This window comes from Arachis ipaensis, chromosome B04 (genome assembly GCF_000816755.2).
Source record: "Arachis ipaensis cultivar K30076 chromosome B04, Araip1.1, whole genome shotgun sequence".
NCBI classification, from domain to species: domain Eukaryota; kingdom Viridiplantae; phylum Streptophyta; class Magnoliopsida; order Fabales; family Fabaceae; genus Arachis; species Arachis ipaensis.
In genome coordinates, this window is record NC_029788.2 from 14,106,064 (window position 1) to 14,122,409 (window position 16,346).

The window sequence follows — 16,346 nt, forward strand, 5'->3', positions numbered from 1 at the left end:
CATACTGACATATACGGATATATTTATATATACCAGTTGTATATAAATAGCTTGATATATAAATGATGAAGCATAAAAAAAATATCTCAAATTAAAATTATATAATTATCATATTTTGCAAAATATGTCATTATATTAGTGTAAATTTATATTGATAAGTGCACTAATTATATTTTTCATTAATAAAAATAACCTTAACCTTAATATATGCGAAAGAAGTAGGATTCTGCTTTTATTTTTTACTTATTTTCAATTAATATTTTTAATTTGTGGATTATTGGTTAAACAAGCTTTATTTTTATTAATATCTAAACTCGATAAAATAGTTTAATATTAGTACTTTTTTAATTTTTAAATATTTTTTTAAGTTTGAAATTAAATTTTCAAAATAATATGTATATATATTGTTTGGAGGAGTGGGACAAAGGCTTGTACAGTTATATTTAGGAATGACAAATGGGTCTAAATTTGTCGGATTGGCCTGCGTAACCCGTCAAAAAAGTGGGTCGGCTGAAAAATTAAGACCGTTACACATTAAAAGTCTGCCTAATTCGCACCGCTTAAACCGTGGGTTTTGGCAGAGCGGGACAGACTTTCTCGTCGGGCTTAAGATTTTTTTTTAAAATGTTCTAATTTAGTGTTTTGAATTATGTTTTACGTTTGATTGATTATATTTTAAACTTGTAGATGTTTAATTATATATTTTGGACAATATTTATTCTATTTTGGATAATGTCAGTTTTATTATTTTATTTTAAAAAATTTAGTTTATGATTATGTTTATTACATATTTATAATTATAAAGATTTTAATGTTTGTGAATTTAAAAATTATAATTTTTTAATTTTTTTTAAATTATAAATTTATTAAAATAGTTGTAAAATTATATATATTATTTAATATTTTTTTGATAATTTATATTATTTAATATTTAAGCATGACGAGGTAAGATTTTAAAATCGCTTTATTAAACGGGATGGAACGAATAATCCGCCAAAGGACGAGCTTTTGATGGAATAGGACGGGCTTTCATATTTGTCACCCCTACGTATACTATTAGGATACACACCCTGGCCCCTCTAATTGTCTCTGACTGTTAGGGTACAGTATAGTTAAATTTTTGGATAATAGAAATAAGTAAAGTATTTGATGAAGCTCTCAAAAAAAATTCTATCTGATAGAATTGCTTAAAATATTTATAATGTGATCCAATTTATTATGATGTATTTACCCATGACTAACAAGACTTTTTATATTTGTAAAATAACCCCAAACATTTTTCTGTGACTAACTATACAAAAAAAAAGATAAAAATATGAAAACGAAACAAAGACTCATTCTAAAAAGAACCAGCATTCATCAACCTATAGAAGGAACAACGCTCTCGCAGTGAGCAACAATCACAGTATAAACTAGTAGTGGAGGCAGTGCCAACAACAATCAAGCAGCGGCAAGCGCATCACCAGATTGATGGTATCAGCCGTGGCACATCGAGCTGGAGGAAGAAGACGATCTATAACTCAGTGGTATCGTGAGGCCAGGCTGACGGCGGAGGATATGACAGCGGTGGCTTCAGAGCGGCAGCTGCGATCAGATTCTCTTCACCAATGAAGCCATGAGGCGGCGTATAAAACCTCTGAAAGAGTAAAAACCGGATTGCAGCATTTTTATTCGGGTTGAGTATTCTTCTGAGTCAAGTCTTTGTTTGACCTGATCCAAGACACCCAAAAAATGAATAATCTTGTTTGGAATTGTTTTATAAATATGAATAATTTTGTTACTTATAAACAAGTATGCCATAGTGAATTAGGACTATATTGTAAATAATTTAAGCAGATTCATAAGATAGAAGTCTCTCTAAATATTCCATCAAATACTTTGCTTAGAAACAAATAAATGATAGGAATCAAACCTATAACATACGCATAAAATTATTTATATCATTATTATTTCACTACAACAAATATGGGCTTTAGCAACGCCTTAAAATCGTTCTCTTAGATAGTTTTAGACAACGATTTTTTATAGTGTTATTGTTGAATTCAATTTTTTATTATTTTACAGCAACAAATTAAAACCGTTCTCTTTGACTATTTTAAAGAACAGTTTTATAACCGTTACCATGATTTGGGTTTAAGCAACGGTTTTTTGTTGTTGTTTAAATAATTGTACAAAAGAAACGCATAAAAACCGTTACCAAAATGTTACACTTTACAACCGTTCTATTAGATGGTCTTAGACAATGATTTTTACAGTGTTACTGTTGAAGTTCAATTTTTCATTATGTTATAGCAACAAAATAAAACTGTTCTCTTTGACTATTTTAAAGAATGGTTTATAACCATTACAACAATTTTTTATCAAACAATAATTTTTTTATATTATTTAAATAATTATACAAATTTAAATAATTTTCTCTATAAATATTAAATTTTTAGAACACTCAAAATTATTGTTATAAATATATTACAAATATTATTTATAAGAGAAATAAATTTAAAATAAATTTATAACAATGATATATTTTTGGTTTCATTCCCGCTCTAAAATTTAAGATACTATTTTTTTAACGCTTCAAAAAAATTTCAACAACCTCTCTTCAAAATAAAACATAGAGATTTGTTAACTTTTCCTTCCTCTACTAGCCCTAGCGCTCCATAACCGACACCACTCATCATTAGAGTCATCATCGAACAATGCCAAACTTGTAACAACCCAAATTTTTGAAAAATTAAATAATAATTTATTTATAATTTATCATATTTGTTGATAATTTTTGTAAAAAAAATTATTTATTTATCTATAATTTTAAATTAAAATATTTAATTACAAATAATTTGTAATTTGAAGAATAAAATAGTATTCTTAAAATTAATTATATTAATTAAAATGATTAAATTGAATTTTAACTCAAAATTCTACTCAAATTCTAAATTCCCAATTCTAAACCCTAATTCCTAATTCATTAACCCTAACCCCTTTCTACCCAACCCACACACACATTTACCCCTCCTCCTACCACCTGTTCATTCTCCACTGAGCCACTTCACCCTTTCTCGCTGCTACTCACTCACAGCACACACCACACACCAAATAAACAAACATGCACAGACACATAAACATACATAGAGGGAGAGAGAGATCTAAGAGTGAGAACCGAAGGGAGAAGAGGAGAGGAGGGGAAGCCGCGCCTTGCCGCCGCTGCTGTCCGCGAAGTCATCTTCATTACAGATCAGAACTGAGGCGAGAGAGAGGACCGCGATGGAGGAAGGAATCGCGCCGCCCAGTCGACGTCTATGGGGAGTCGTCGCCGGCGTTGTCGCGAGGAGGAGAGGAGCCCGCGTCGGAGGAGAAGAGCCGTCGCGTTCTACCACCGCTGAGGGACCAGTCGCCGTTAGAACCATCACTGCTGTTGTGTTCTGTCACCGCCGCCACGTCGTGACCCCGTCGTCACCATCGAAGGCTCTAGCGCTGCCGCTACTTCTATGGCCGCCATCATCTGTTGCATGTGCGAAAGGAGGGAGGAGCCTTGAGAATAAGGAAATGAGTCGTGTGAGGCTTGTGCCGAGAGGCAGAGGGCTGTTCAGCCGCCACCACTGCTGCCATGATCACCGTTGCGGTTTCAAAAAAAGGGGGGATGCCGTCGAAGTACCTCTGATATGGTCTAGATCCCTTCCTCTAATTTGCTCTGTTTCCATTCTTGCTCTGCTGCTATTTCATTGGTTACCCTATTCTCATTTTATTTTATTTCAGCCCCTATAGCTATGATTATTGATAATGTTACTGCTGTTGTTACTGCTGGGTCTAAGCCGCTGCTGCTGTGAATTTAGAATAAGAGGGTTTGTCGTGTTTAAATTCTGCGGTCTCGACTAATTGAGGTAGGGGATTTGTTTTAAAAATAAATGTTTTAAGTTATGAATGCCAATAAAATTAAATGAGTAACTGCAAATAGTTTATGGTTGCTTTGTGTGAATAATTGTTAGAATTGAGTTGAATCATGGCTGTAGTTGGTGATTGGTTTAATGATTTAATATAGTGATTATTGACGATGTTGTGTATTTTGAAGTTATACTTGTTTCTAGTACTTGTTGATGATGATTTTGTGTATGGAATGTTGCTATGGTTGCTGGAAATTCATTTGATGAATAAGAACATGAGATATGTTGTTATAGATGAGATGCTGAAGAATGGATGCTATGATAATATGGTTACGTTGCACCTATGATATGAAATTGTGATATATTGAATTAAGAGTTCTTGGGCAACTTTGGTTAGTGAAAAGAAAGTTAGAAATGTGGTTTTAGATGAATCCTAGGCTTGAATATAGGATTTGGTATGTGAGGTTGTTAGAAATACTTTGTGCAGAATTTCTGCAGAAATCTGCATAATTGGCAGCAGAATGAATGACTTTTTGGGAGCATTCCAGACCTAATTTTTAGATGAAATTATTTTTCTGTAAAACTTTAGTGTCTCTTGAAAATTCCATAAAAATTTCAGGAAATTTGCCCAAGTGGTTTGGAAGATATAATTTTTTGAAGTTTAGTGGTTGCTGCAGATTTTTCTGGTTTTCTGGTTCTGCAGTACCAACTTACAGATGCTATAACTTTTAATGTAAACAGAATTTTGAGTTGATTTCAAAAGAATTTTAAAGATATATCAGTCTATTTTAAGTGAGTACAAGTTTCATGTTCATATATATTTTGTAGACTTAGATAAGTCACTGGAAGGTCAGTTGTTTGCTGAAGACTCTGAACTGGTTTATGAAATCAGGGCTCCATTTCTAATTGATAATTAATTAATCAAATGAAGTGATATGAACCTGAAACTTGTGGATTCTGAAACTTAGGGATGTTGACTGTAATCTCACCAAAATTTAGAAGCAATGGATTAGAATTGAACTAAAAGCTAATAGCATAGAACTCACAAATAATATCATTTTGAATGTGTTTTAAGCTAATCATGTTTATCTTTATTTATTTGAATCTAGTTTTACTAATGCAAGTAAAATTGTTGGATAGATTCTTAACAAACAATAATGAGTTCTATCTAGAAAAATAGAATTAAAGTGAATGCCACATTCTCAGATTCCCACAGTGCCAAGTTATTGAAGTGAATGCACATTCTTTATTCAGTAAATGGTTTTCTGAAAATGGCAAGCTGGTATGCATGTACAATAGTTATTAGAAGTACCAATGCTTTGTAGTTGATGAATTTCCAATTTGTTATCACTTCAGAGGTTATTGATAGATGAACTGTTATTATGTTGTATTGTTGCACTGAATGCACAATTGTGTTTCCTTGTTGTTTAGGTTGCAAAACTTTTCCAAAAGATTCAAGAAATGGTAAAGAAGAAAGCAATCTAGTATTTGTTTTGATTGGTGAGGTAGAACAATATTTAACTTAATGATATATGCTTGTCATGTGCTTTGGGTTAAGTGTGTGATCATGCAGATGAAGTTGAAAGCCTTGCTGCGGCGAGGAAAGCTGCTATATTCGGTTCAGAACCTTCAGATTCTATTCGGGTATACCAATCTCTCTGGTCCTTCCTGGAGGAAAATACCCCTTTTCTTCCCCGCTATTCCTTTTTTTTCTTTCTTTTTTTAAATAGTGTGTGAGAATGTTAAATATCATTTAAAAAATGCAACCGAGAGATGTTGGATTTTTTTGGGTATTTGCGTAGTGCGTTAGTAATCCTTAAATATGAATATTTCAGGTTGTAAATGCATTACTAACTCAGATTGACAAGTTAATATCATCTCCAAATGTGATAATCCTAATCACATCCAACATAACTACTGCTATTGGTAAGCCTAAATCAAACTTCCATTCCTTCAATTATTAGCATTAGGCTTAACATTATATTTAATTTGCTAATTTTTTTTGTTCACAGGAAAATTATTATGAAGTAGAAAAAGAACTTGATCACACAAATTGTGAAGATCAAATATTAGAGAGTAAAATCACCAATTTGTGAAGATGATGAGGAATCTATTTGCTATTGTAATATATCAATCTCTTTTCTTTATGATTAGATATGGTTATGACTTAGACTCTTATTATGTAATTTTAAAGTATCTTAGTTTATTTGACTTCTAAAAGATTCACAAATATGTATGAATCTTATAGAATACTTTAAAAATCAAATTTGATGGTAAATATTCAATTAATTTTTTTTAGTAATTTGATTCAAATAGTTAAGGTTATTTTGTTGACACTAAATTAAAAAAATAGTTGGAATATTAATTTTAATGCAATATGAGAAAATTATTGTAAATAAAAAAATATATAACTACAAAAAATCGTTGTCAAAAGTCACAAAAGAAATAATTTTAAAAAACCGTTGCCAAAAAACAAAATTAATGGTAACGTTTTAAAACCGTTGTCTTAGACGATTATTGAATGGCAATGGTATTAAAACCGTTGTCAAAAAACGACACTAAGGGTAACGCTTTAAAACCGTTGCCTTTGTGAATAATAAAACTACAACAGTTTAAAACCGTTGCCTATTCAGTTATGGTTTTAAACCGTTGGATCATGAAAGAGAACGATTTAAAACCGTTCCTTATCGAGTAACGGGTCGAAACCGTTGTTTAAAATTTTCTATCAAAACCATTGTCTATACTAATAACTTTGGCAACGATTTTTTTGTTACCGTTGTCTTAGGTAAAAAACTGTTGCCTTTGAGTATTGGCAACGGCCGCATATACCACAGGTCAAAAACCGTTGTCAAAGCGTTGCTTAAAGTTTTAGGAACGGTTTTTCAATCTACAGCAACGGTTTTTGACCATTGCGAGAACCTTTATTTGTTGTAGTGTTTAATTATATTAGGCAAATGATTTTAAAATAATAGTTATAAATATCAACATTTTTATTTTTACTAATATAATAGTATTTAAATTAAATAAAAATTTTAAAAATAGTTAAATAATTATTTAAATAATTTTTTATATATTGAATAATAATTTTTTAATTGGGCCATTGAAATTAAGCGAGAATATAGCTTTGAAAAGGACAAAACTTTGCATTTGTCAACTATAAGTAGCAAGGATGGGTGACACATGCATCATGTGTACCATTAAATATGAACAATCCAAAGTCATATTTTGGAATGAGTTGAAGTTAGCTTTCCAACAATAATTGTCAAGGTTGCTCATTCCACCGAATACTTGTCAACATGAATAAATAAGAGTAAAGTTTTGTTTTTGTCTCTAATGTTTGGGATAAGTTTTAAAGTTGTCCCTAACATTTGAATCGTCCTATTTAAGTTCTTAACGTTTTAAAATTGACTCAATGTTGTCCTATTGTTCTGTTAACAGAACTGACGACAGGACAAAATTGAGACGATTTTGAAACGTTAAAGACTTAAATAGGACGAAAACGTTGGGGACGAAAATAATACATAAAAATAAATTTTAATTTTATCCTTCACTAATATCAATCTTTTATGATACATAGTTATTCAATTATTTTTAATTACATTTAAGTAAATTACACTTAATCACATTATTTTGATTATAAATAAATTTATTTTTTTATAATTTTATTTTTAAAAATTTTTATTCATCATGAAATGTTTGTAAAATGACTAGAATCACATTACTTTATTGTATATTTATCATTTTTTCCCCACAAATTTATGTACTAGTCATTCTACAAACATTTTAGGATAAGTAAAAATTTTTAAGGATAAAATTATAAAAAAAATAAATTTATTTAGAATAAAATTAATGTGATTAAGTGTAATTTACTTAGATGTGATTAAAAAATAGTTGAATAACTATGTACCGTAAAAAATTAATATTATTGAAGGATAAAATTCAAATTTATTTCTATGTATCTTTTTTGTCCCCAACGTGTTCGTCCTATTTAAGTCCCTAACATTTTAAAATCGTCTCAATTTTGTCCTACCGTCAATTCGGTTAACAGATTCCTAACGGCAGGACAACATTGAATCAATTTTGAAACATTAAGAATTTAAATAGGATGATTCAAATGTTAGGAACAACTTAAAGATTTACCCCAAATATTAGAGACAAAAATGATACTTTACTCAATAAATAAAATACTACTATACGGAGTGAAATATTTTACATTCTTACATTATTTACATGGATAGGGATTGACAAATGGGAGAGTTTTTTTTTTTTTAACTAAGATATAACTGTTTTGAGAATTATTTATTAAATTTTCATCTTTTTAAAATATATTATTTAGCTATGTTTTTTTACAGTGACAACTTCCTTTTTTTTTCAGTTATTAATTGGGATTCGCTGAATTGGTTTACGATTTTTCATAAAATCATTAAACCGACATGCGACGCCTGTACTATACTGAAGTCGCTAAAGCAGTCCACATTTCCACTTTATTTAAAGTCGCTGAGCTAGAGAGCAAAACCAATAAAGAATTCGCATCCCTTAAACGCGACTTCAAGAGCAATGTGAAATTTTTTTTTTAACATATATGTAAATCAATATTAAATATTAGAAAATAATTGATAATAAATAATTAAATTAACATTAACGACAAATATTAACTCATATAAAAGCATATTAGTTATTTCTAGTTCAACCGAAAAAAATTTTATAATAAAATAATAAATAAAATATAAATAAATATATTAAAACATAATTATAGTCTAATATAAACTTTAAAATATCATCCAAATTAAAAGTACTACATAAACCAGAATGTTATGATCTCATTCAAATACAAACTCAAAAGTCAAATAACAAAAACAACCAATCAAACATAAAATGTCAACATCCAAGTGATCAAAGTTTGTCATCAATCATCAAAATTTGCCATAACTTGCTGCAGATTTGCTTCGTTGATATCATCACCTTCATTTCCACTACTTGGAGCAGAAAAATCAAGTGATGCAGTATAAAATGTACTACTACCACCACCACCACCTTGATCCAAATCAGCATCAATCTCATCTAACAAAATATATAGCACATTATCAATAAATCAAAGATTAAAGCTATTGTAATAAATGATCAGACAATAAACTATAATACTCACGAAGCAAGTCTTTAATATTACTTGAAAGATCAAGCTCTTTTTCAACAACCTCTTCCGTCACCCAAAAGTCAACCAAATCAATACTTTCAATATCGATTGGATCATATATATTGCACCTTTTGCTTTCTTTGTTGTCTTTCTGTCCTAACAAATTAAATATAATATATGATAAGCCTAGTATATTAACTACAAAAAATCTAATGACATGAAATGAAATGATGAAATATATATTACCTGGATTTAAGACGCAAATTATATGTAACATACACAATACACTTAGCCTATCATGTTTCAATCTATTCCTTCTTTTTGTATGAATTTGATAAAAAAGACTTCAATTCCTTTCACACCCTGAAGAAGCAGATGCTTGGTGATAAACCCCAATTTTGTGGTTTATCTTGTGTTGAAATTATGAGATTTTATTAACTTATCTCACATTTATTCAATGAAATAGTATGGTTTCATGAAATTCTCCTAATTGTGCTTAATGGTTAAAAATATGCTTTTTAGACTTTTAATTGGTTAAATTTAATCCACTTTAATTCCATTCGATGCCTTGATATGTTTGATATGTTTGTTAAGTGATTTCAGGTTTAGAAGGCAAAGATTGGGTTGAAGAAATGAAGAAAAAGCATGCAAAAATGGAGAATTCATGAAGAAATGGGATTTTGGTAATCTGCCAGCGACGCATGTACGTGGCCCACGCGTACACGTGATAAGGAAAGTTGCCAGTCACGCGTACGCATGACCCATGCGTACGCATGACAAGCGGCACGTGACCTCATTAAAGGCAATACGCTGGAGGCGATTTCTGAGCTCAAGGAGGCCCAAATTCAACTCATTTCTGATGCTTTTGAACCCAAGAATTACAAGAAAATGAGGGGAGGGGGGAGTAGTCATAGTTTAGTTTTCATCATGTTTTAGGTTAGAATTCTAGAGAGTTAAATTATTGTTTTTAGTTCAACTTAGGGTAGTTTAGGTCAAATTTTCTTAGATCCAAGTTTTAATTCTTGTTTTTAGTTCAACTCTCTTTATATTTTATTGTTCTATTATCTTAATCTTCTTAGTCTTTCTTATTAATTTCTTTATGTTGCCATTTTTACTTTCATGAACCCTTGTTGGATTTTTATTTTCCCTAATGCAATTTTATGTTTCCATGTCTTTTTATATTTATCTTACTTGCTATTGTTGATTTCTTGCTTATTTTAGTTATAGCTTTTATTAATTCTTGCATTTTGTGATGTTTACTTTTATTGCACTCTAGGTGTTTGATAAAATATTTTCACTAGTTATAGAGTAGTTTTCTATACTCTTGGCCTAGGCTAAGGAAATTGGGTGACCTTGAGTCATTGTGTCTAATTGAATTGGTGATTTGAGAATCCTTAGTGGTCAATTTGATACCCATTAACACTAGCCTACTGCTAAGTCAATTAGTAGCTCGGTTGGGACTTATGGGTTGATGTTGATCAAGCCTATTTGACTTACTTCAAACATAGAAGTAGACTTGATGGGTTGGTTCCTCATAATTGTCAATATATAGTTTGTAGACAAGGATGGTGATCTCAATTTTCATGCCTTAGCCAAGAGTTCTTTTCCTTTCCTTTATTAGTTAATTGTCATTTACTTTCTTGTTATTTACTTTTCTTGTCAATCAACAAATCAAACCCCCTTGTTCTTTCATAGCTAATAATTGAGCACTTCATTGCAATTCCTTATGAGACGACCCGATGTTTAAATACTCTCAGTTTTTATTAGGGTTTGTACTTGTGACAACCAAATTAAAACTTTGATGGAGAGTTATTAGTTGGTTTAGAACTATGCTTCAAATGAAGTAATTCTTTTCTATTGAGAAATTCTAGACCAACAATAATTCTTACCATCACTTGGCTAAGAATGCGAACTGCCATGTTTTGTAAACATGGAGCAGAACCACCAAACAACCTCCACCATTTATCTACAAGTTACAATCCTATAGCTCAAGTATTAGTTATCAAATTAAGAAAATGAAAACATAAAATAACTAAATAAGTTATTATCAAACAGATATTCTTACCAGGTTGAAGTTTTTTTGCAGCTCGAAAAGCTCAGGCCTATCAAAGCTTTCCTTTCAATCTCTATATAAGTGTATTTCTTTCATTGCCTCAACTGAATCTAAATTATTAAGCTTGAAATGCAATGTAACAAGATCAAGTAAACCTCGCATGACATCAGGTGCTTCTTTATAATTTTCATCGAAAAAGCAAGCAGGATTCAAGAAATAAGCCGCTGCATGAAGACTTTTTTTCAAATGTTTGTCCCATCTTGAGTTGATAATCTCTGTGTAAGGTTGATATGCAGTCTTACTATGCTTGAACATTTCTTTGATTCCATTTTTTAACTTCAGCATACCTTCATAGACATATCCCAATGATGGTTTATCATCGGTATCTACCAACCTCATCAATTTAATCAACAGACGCACAAGTTTGCATACGATAAAACAATCATCCCAAAATTTGTTGTCTAGGATAATTGCACTCACAACTCTACCATTAGCACTCCTTCCTAATTTGTGTCCGGTAAAGTGTGTATCAATAACCAATGCTTGTAAATCCGCTTTGCGCTCAAAGATACTCTTCAATGTGATGAAGACAGTGGCAAAACAAGTTGCACCTGGACGAACAATCTGCTTCCAAGTAGTTCTTTGTCTTAGCCAGGACAAGAACACCATATGATTATACACAAACACGGTAATCTTCGAAGCACATGTTGCAAGGTTAGAAATATGTGGCATGCTGCTTATATCTTTTAGAATAAGATTCAAGCAATGAGCAGCACAAGGTGACCAGTGAATATTTTTAAATTTCTGATTAATAAGCCTACCAGCAGCAACATAATCTGCTGTATTATCAATCACTACATGAATAATATTATCAGTCCATTCAATCACCTCCAAAAACAAGTGAAACAAGCTTGAAGCATTTTTTACCACATTTGAAGCATCTACAGATTTCACAAAGCACAACCCTTTCGAACAATAAATCAAAAAATTAATCAACGTTCTTTGCCTTTGATCTGTTCAACCATCAGCCATGAGGGTACATCCAGTTTCTTTCCAAGCAGACCTATAGCTATCAACAACTATTTGACACTCCCTTTTGAGATCGGCTAATAAGTTAACCCCCAGCTTATCATAAGAAGGACCTTTTATAACCAGGCCCAATGCTAGCAACACCATCCAACATATCTTGAAAAAATGGTGACGTAACCGCATTGAAAAGAATCCTACAATCCAAAAACCATCTAGCCACTTGCTTGTCAACTTCATGAAGTGCCTCTTTATTTTGAAACACACTTTTAAAACTTAGTTGACCTCCCAGAGTTGTTCATAATTATTCAAAATTATTCACAATTATTCAACAAATAAACAAATTCAATAGTTCACAGTTCACACTTCACAGCTTAACTAACAATAATTATTCACAATTATTTAACAAAGTTCACAGTTTAGTTCGGTAACTTCAGTTGAATTAGTTCGCAGTTTGAGTTCACAGAACTTTGGTTCACACTTCACAGTTCACAGAAAAATAAAAATCAATAAATCACATAGTTAATAAAAAATTACCTAGAACTAGAAGCTAGAAGAATCAAACAATTATTCAATTATAGCTAATAAAAAAAATTATTCACAGAGCTTCACACTTCAATAAATCAGCTCACACTTCAGTGACTTCAGTACTTCACAGTTCACAGAGCTTCACAGAATCAAACAATGGTTCAATATAGTTAATAAAAAAAGAGTAAATACCCTTTTCGGCCCCTATCCTTTTTGAAAAATGACTAGCCGCACCCTAACGTTTAAAAATTGACAAATCGGCCCCTGTCTATTCGCTCCGTTAGACATATCAACCCTTCTGTGGCCCCCTCGGTTGAAACTCGACGGAAAATGCTGACATGTGACGGTGAGCAGGTGATCTGGCCTGTACATATCAGCTTAATTTCTTAAGACAATTTGGCCCTTTCCTAGTCATCAAAACGTCGTCGTTTGAAGGGAAGGAGAGACCCGCGTTTTATTGACCCTCTCCCCCTTTCTCCCCCTCTTGGAACCCTAAATCAAGTAGCAACTATGAGTGATGCAGAGCTATCCTCAGCCGCTCAGACCCGTCGTGGTTGGAGGAAGGGTAGGATGGGTTCGAGTAACGCTAGTGGAGGAAAGAAGGTGAAGTTTCAACACTCTAAATGCAAGTGTGGAAGTTATGCAATCATGCAAGGATCTGCAACTGCCAAGAACCCAGATAGAATCTTCCTTGGTTGTTGTCACTATCGTGTAAGTGTTCCTCCAGTCTTGATTATTGTAGTCAGTTTGCCTTTGTGCTTGAATGAATGATCTTCATGATAACTGCAATTGCAGACAGAACGACCTCACTGCAACTACTTCATGTGGCTGGATGAGCTGATTTCCTATCATTTTGTGCATGAGGAAGACATTGATGTAGATGGAAGAATGTTGATGCTAGAGAACAAGTTTGAGCAATTGGAGCACAAAGTGGATTTGGCAATTGAAGGAAATTCAAAGAAATGGAGTATTGGGTTTAGGGTCTATGTCATGGTAGCCATGTTGATTGTATTAGTAGCAATGAAATACGCTGTAGTCTAAGACATAGATTGTATGTTGTTGCAGATGTATGGTTAATGTTAAAATATGAAAAGTTTGCTTTTGGGTATGTAGTTACTATGTTGTATATGCATGGATTGTGAGTTTGTTGTATTAATGATAATCTAACTTTGTGTAATAGTTACAGATCTATGAAATCCTGGACAGTGTGATTTATATCCAAAAGCAAAGGAGTTTCATTCATAATACTATACACATAGGCATAGTTTAGTCTGCTGATGTAACAGCTGGAAAAAAAAGTGTTTTGTTGAGCTAAATGTTTACTCCCTAAACAAAAGGTCACTAGTAGTTTGTTACATACTTTAAGTCATTAAACAATAGGTCTCAGCCTTTAATACATTGTGGATCCAAAATAACCTAAAAAAAGACAAAAGACACCACTCCTATGCTGCTCTACCATGTGTATGAGTTAGTCATTTCATCGCGAGTGGCCTTAAGCAATATCTCCTCTTGGATACAGTAGGTTTTCTCAGTCCAGGTGTGGGGACAAATTTGAAGGTGGGTGTAGTTCCTAAACCAGTCTCAGCAGTATTATTCTGTTGTTTCGGACCTTGTGGTGTTCTGTTGCTAGTCACATCCATTGTTTGCCCCGTTTCAGATTGTGGTCCATAGTTGATAGGGTTTTGGTTACTTGGCACTGAAGGTCCAGCATTGGCATCAATTCCCTAATGAAAAACACAAAAAATCAGGATTCATAATTGGAATAGAGGGCTAAAATTTTGTTATAGTCCAATAGTTGTTTGACAAATAAAAAAGACCTCTGGTTGTAGTGGTGCAGACTGTGAAAGTGGGATCTCCACTTTTGGTTCTTTGAGTTGTGTGGGGGTGGTCCTCACCTTGGGAAGTTTTTTCTTCTGTTTTTTTGTCTTAGCCTGATAGGGACAATAAAAAGAGGAAGTGTTTTTCAAGTGGGACTTCAGTCCATATCAGTTTTCTACCCAACAAAAAAACTAAATCTAGAACAGCAAAAAGGGGTACCACTGGGTCTTGGGGTGTCACAGCCACGTTGTTGATTCCACTTGCTTCAACTCCATCCAAATTCTGTGCAACACAAAAAAAAATACAGGACCCATTTAGATTCAGCTAGGCAAAAAAATTAGGCACATAAATTTTGAGTTACCAAAATTTACAACATGACCTGTTCTGGGGTTACATTTATAGGGTTTGATTGCTGCCCAGTTGGTTGTTGCTTTGGCTTCTTTCTCTTTGGTTGCCAATTAGGGTTTGCTGGTGCACCTTTACATGTCCTATGATAGTGCCCCTTCTGTCCATATTTGCTGCATGTCACTTGGAAGCTCTTCTTCACCTTGTGTCCTTGTTCTCTCATCTGAGCCTCTGCCACCACATCAACACTCCTCTTTTTAGTTGGTCTTCCAGGGAGTCTCTTAATGTTTGGTGCCTCAGGTTGGAGCCTATTAGTTTCTTCCCAGAATTCCTCAGAATTAACTGGTTTGATTGAATCCCCATAAGTAGCTCTAATGGCATCCATTGTTAGCCACTTATGTGCAAAATCCTCTGGCCTTAAATTCTGTCGCCTCAGTTTTGCTATGGCAGCAACAACATGTTTACAAGGTAACCCTGAGAGTTATCCAGTGAACAGCATGTGATATTGCTTCAGATCCAACCTAAAATAAATTATAAACTGAATGAGAAGTTTAGATGTTACGTGTTAATTGCCAAACATTGCAGGCACAAGTTTGTCTCTGCAAGTTGACAGCAACTCTAGTTTGGTGTCTTTGCACTTCAAACAACACTCTAGCATCATCCCCAGTCCATTCTGCAGTCCATTTGTTGCTCTCTGGTATAACATACTCATCCAACCTTAATTGTTGAACTGGAGCCAGCTTCCCAGTGCACCTGCCTAATCTGTGTTTATGCCCTACTATCTTGCGCATAATGTAGCTCCTAAGCTCTTCACACATACTTAAGATCGGTTTGCCCCTGTACTCGACAATTTTTGCGTTCCACACTTTGCACATGTTGTTCGTGATGTTGTCTGCCTTAGGCCCGTGACTAAAATATGCCTTGCTCCATGCAGCTGCTTCGAACTTGTTTAGATACTCATAGGCTGCATTGTTCACTTTCTTGATAAGCTCCATTGACCTTCTGAAGTCCTTCATCGTTGTGCTCCGAGCAGCCTTCCAGACCAACCCTTTAGTATGCTTGTTTTTAAAATTCTTGATGAAATTTTTCCATATGTGGAGCACACAATTTCTGTGGTGTGCTTGCGGCATAACTTCGTGCAATGTATTAGCCAGTCCCTTTAAAAAGATACACACATTGAAAATTTAGATAAAACCAGCCAAGCTAACATAATCAAACAGTTGAAAAGAGGAAACTTAATACCTTTTGTTGATCAGACATAAAGTTCCATCAACGCTCATTGACTGGCCCGATATCATCTTGCAGTATCTTCAAAAACCATCTCCAAGATTCAGTGTTTTCAGATTCAACCACAGCAAAAGATATAACAAAGAAGTGGTTGTTCGCGTCCTGTGCAACAGCAGATAGTAGGTGTCCACCAAAGTAGCCTTTTAGGAAACAACCGTCCAACCCAATCAGAGGCCGACAACCCGCCTTAAATCCCTTCTTACATGTGTCAAGAGATATGTATAACCTATTAAAAAGTGGACGCCCTTCTGGTTGTGGGATTACATCAACCATTGCA

The 16,346-nt window shown here is 33.2% G+C and overlaps 2 protein-coding genes across 13 annotated transcripts; one reads left to right on the forward strand and one right to left on the reverse strand.

Moving 5' to 3' along the window:
* Window positions 2,986-6,048, forward strand: LOC107638971 (pachytene checkpoint protein 2 homolog). Of its 12 annotated transcripts, none has more exons than XR_002360722.1 (6): window positions 2,986-3,662; window positions 3,754-3,878; window positions 5,310-5,383; window positions 5,452-5,522; window positions 5,714-5,804; window positions 5,891-6,048. XR_002360722.1 is itself a non-coding variant. In XM_021120824.1 (5 exons), the coding sequence occupies exons 2-5, from the start codon at window positions 5,261-5,263 to the stop codon at window positions 5,902-5,904; spliced, it is 294 nt and encodes a 97-aa protein (XP_020976483.1). In that variant the 5' UTR covers window positions 2,986-3,662; window positions 3,754-5,260; the 3' UTR covers window positions 5,905-6,048. The 12 variants fall into 12 exon arrangements, 3 of the variants coding, with proteins under 3 accessions (XP_020976483.1, XP_016197855.1, XP_016197856.1); XR_001619908.2 differs by having other exon boundaries at window positions 5,310-5,378; XR_002360723.1 differs by having other exon boundaries at window positions 5,310-5,342; window positions 5,437-5,522.
* LOC107636114 lies at window positions 8,785-12,241 on the reverse strand. Its single transcript, XM_016339648.1, has 4 exons — window positions 12,106-12,241; window positions 11,221-12,006; window positions 9,046-9,168; window positions 8,785-8,939 (listed from the first exon to the last, which is right to left on the reverse strand). Exons 1-4 carry the CDS (start codon window positions 12,239-12,241, stop codon window positions 8,785-8,787), a joined length of 1,200 nt encoding a protein of 399 aa, XP_016195134.1.

Coding starts and splice junctions, on each gene's coding strand:
- LOC107638971 (XM_021120824.1), top strand. CDS start 5,261: ATGTTGTATTGTTGCACTGAATGCACAATTGTGTTTCCTTGTTGTTTA. Junction 5,379..5,451: donor TCTAGTATTTGTTTTGATTG/GTGAGGTAGAAC, acceptor GTGATCATGCAG/ATGAAGTTGAAAGCCTTGCT. Junction 5,523..5,713: donor AACCTTCAGATTCTATTCGG/GTATACCAATCT, acceptor TGAATATTTCAG/GTTGTAAATGCATTACTAAC.
- LOC107636114 (XM_016339648.1), bottom strand. CDS start 12,241: ATGGTGTTGCTAGCATTGGGCCTGGTTATAAAAGGTCCTTCTTATGAT. Junction 9,169..11,220: donor AGCACCTGATGTCATGCGAG/GTTTACTTGATC, acceptor TTAATTTGTTAG/GACAGAAAGACAACAAAGAA. Junction 8,940..9,045: donor AAAAGAGCTTGATCTTTCAA/GTAATATTAAAG, acceptor ATATTTTGTTAG/ATGAGATTGATGCTGATTTG.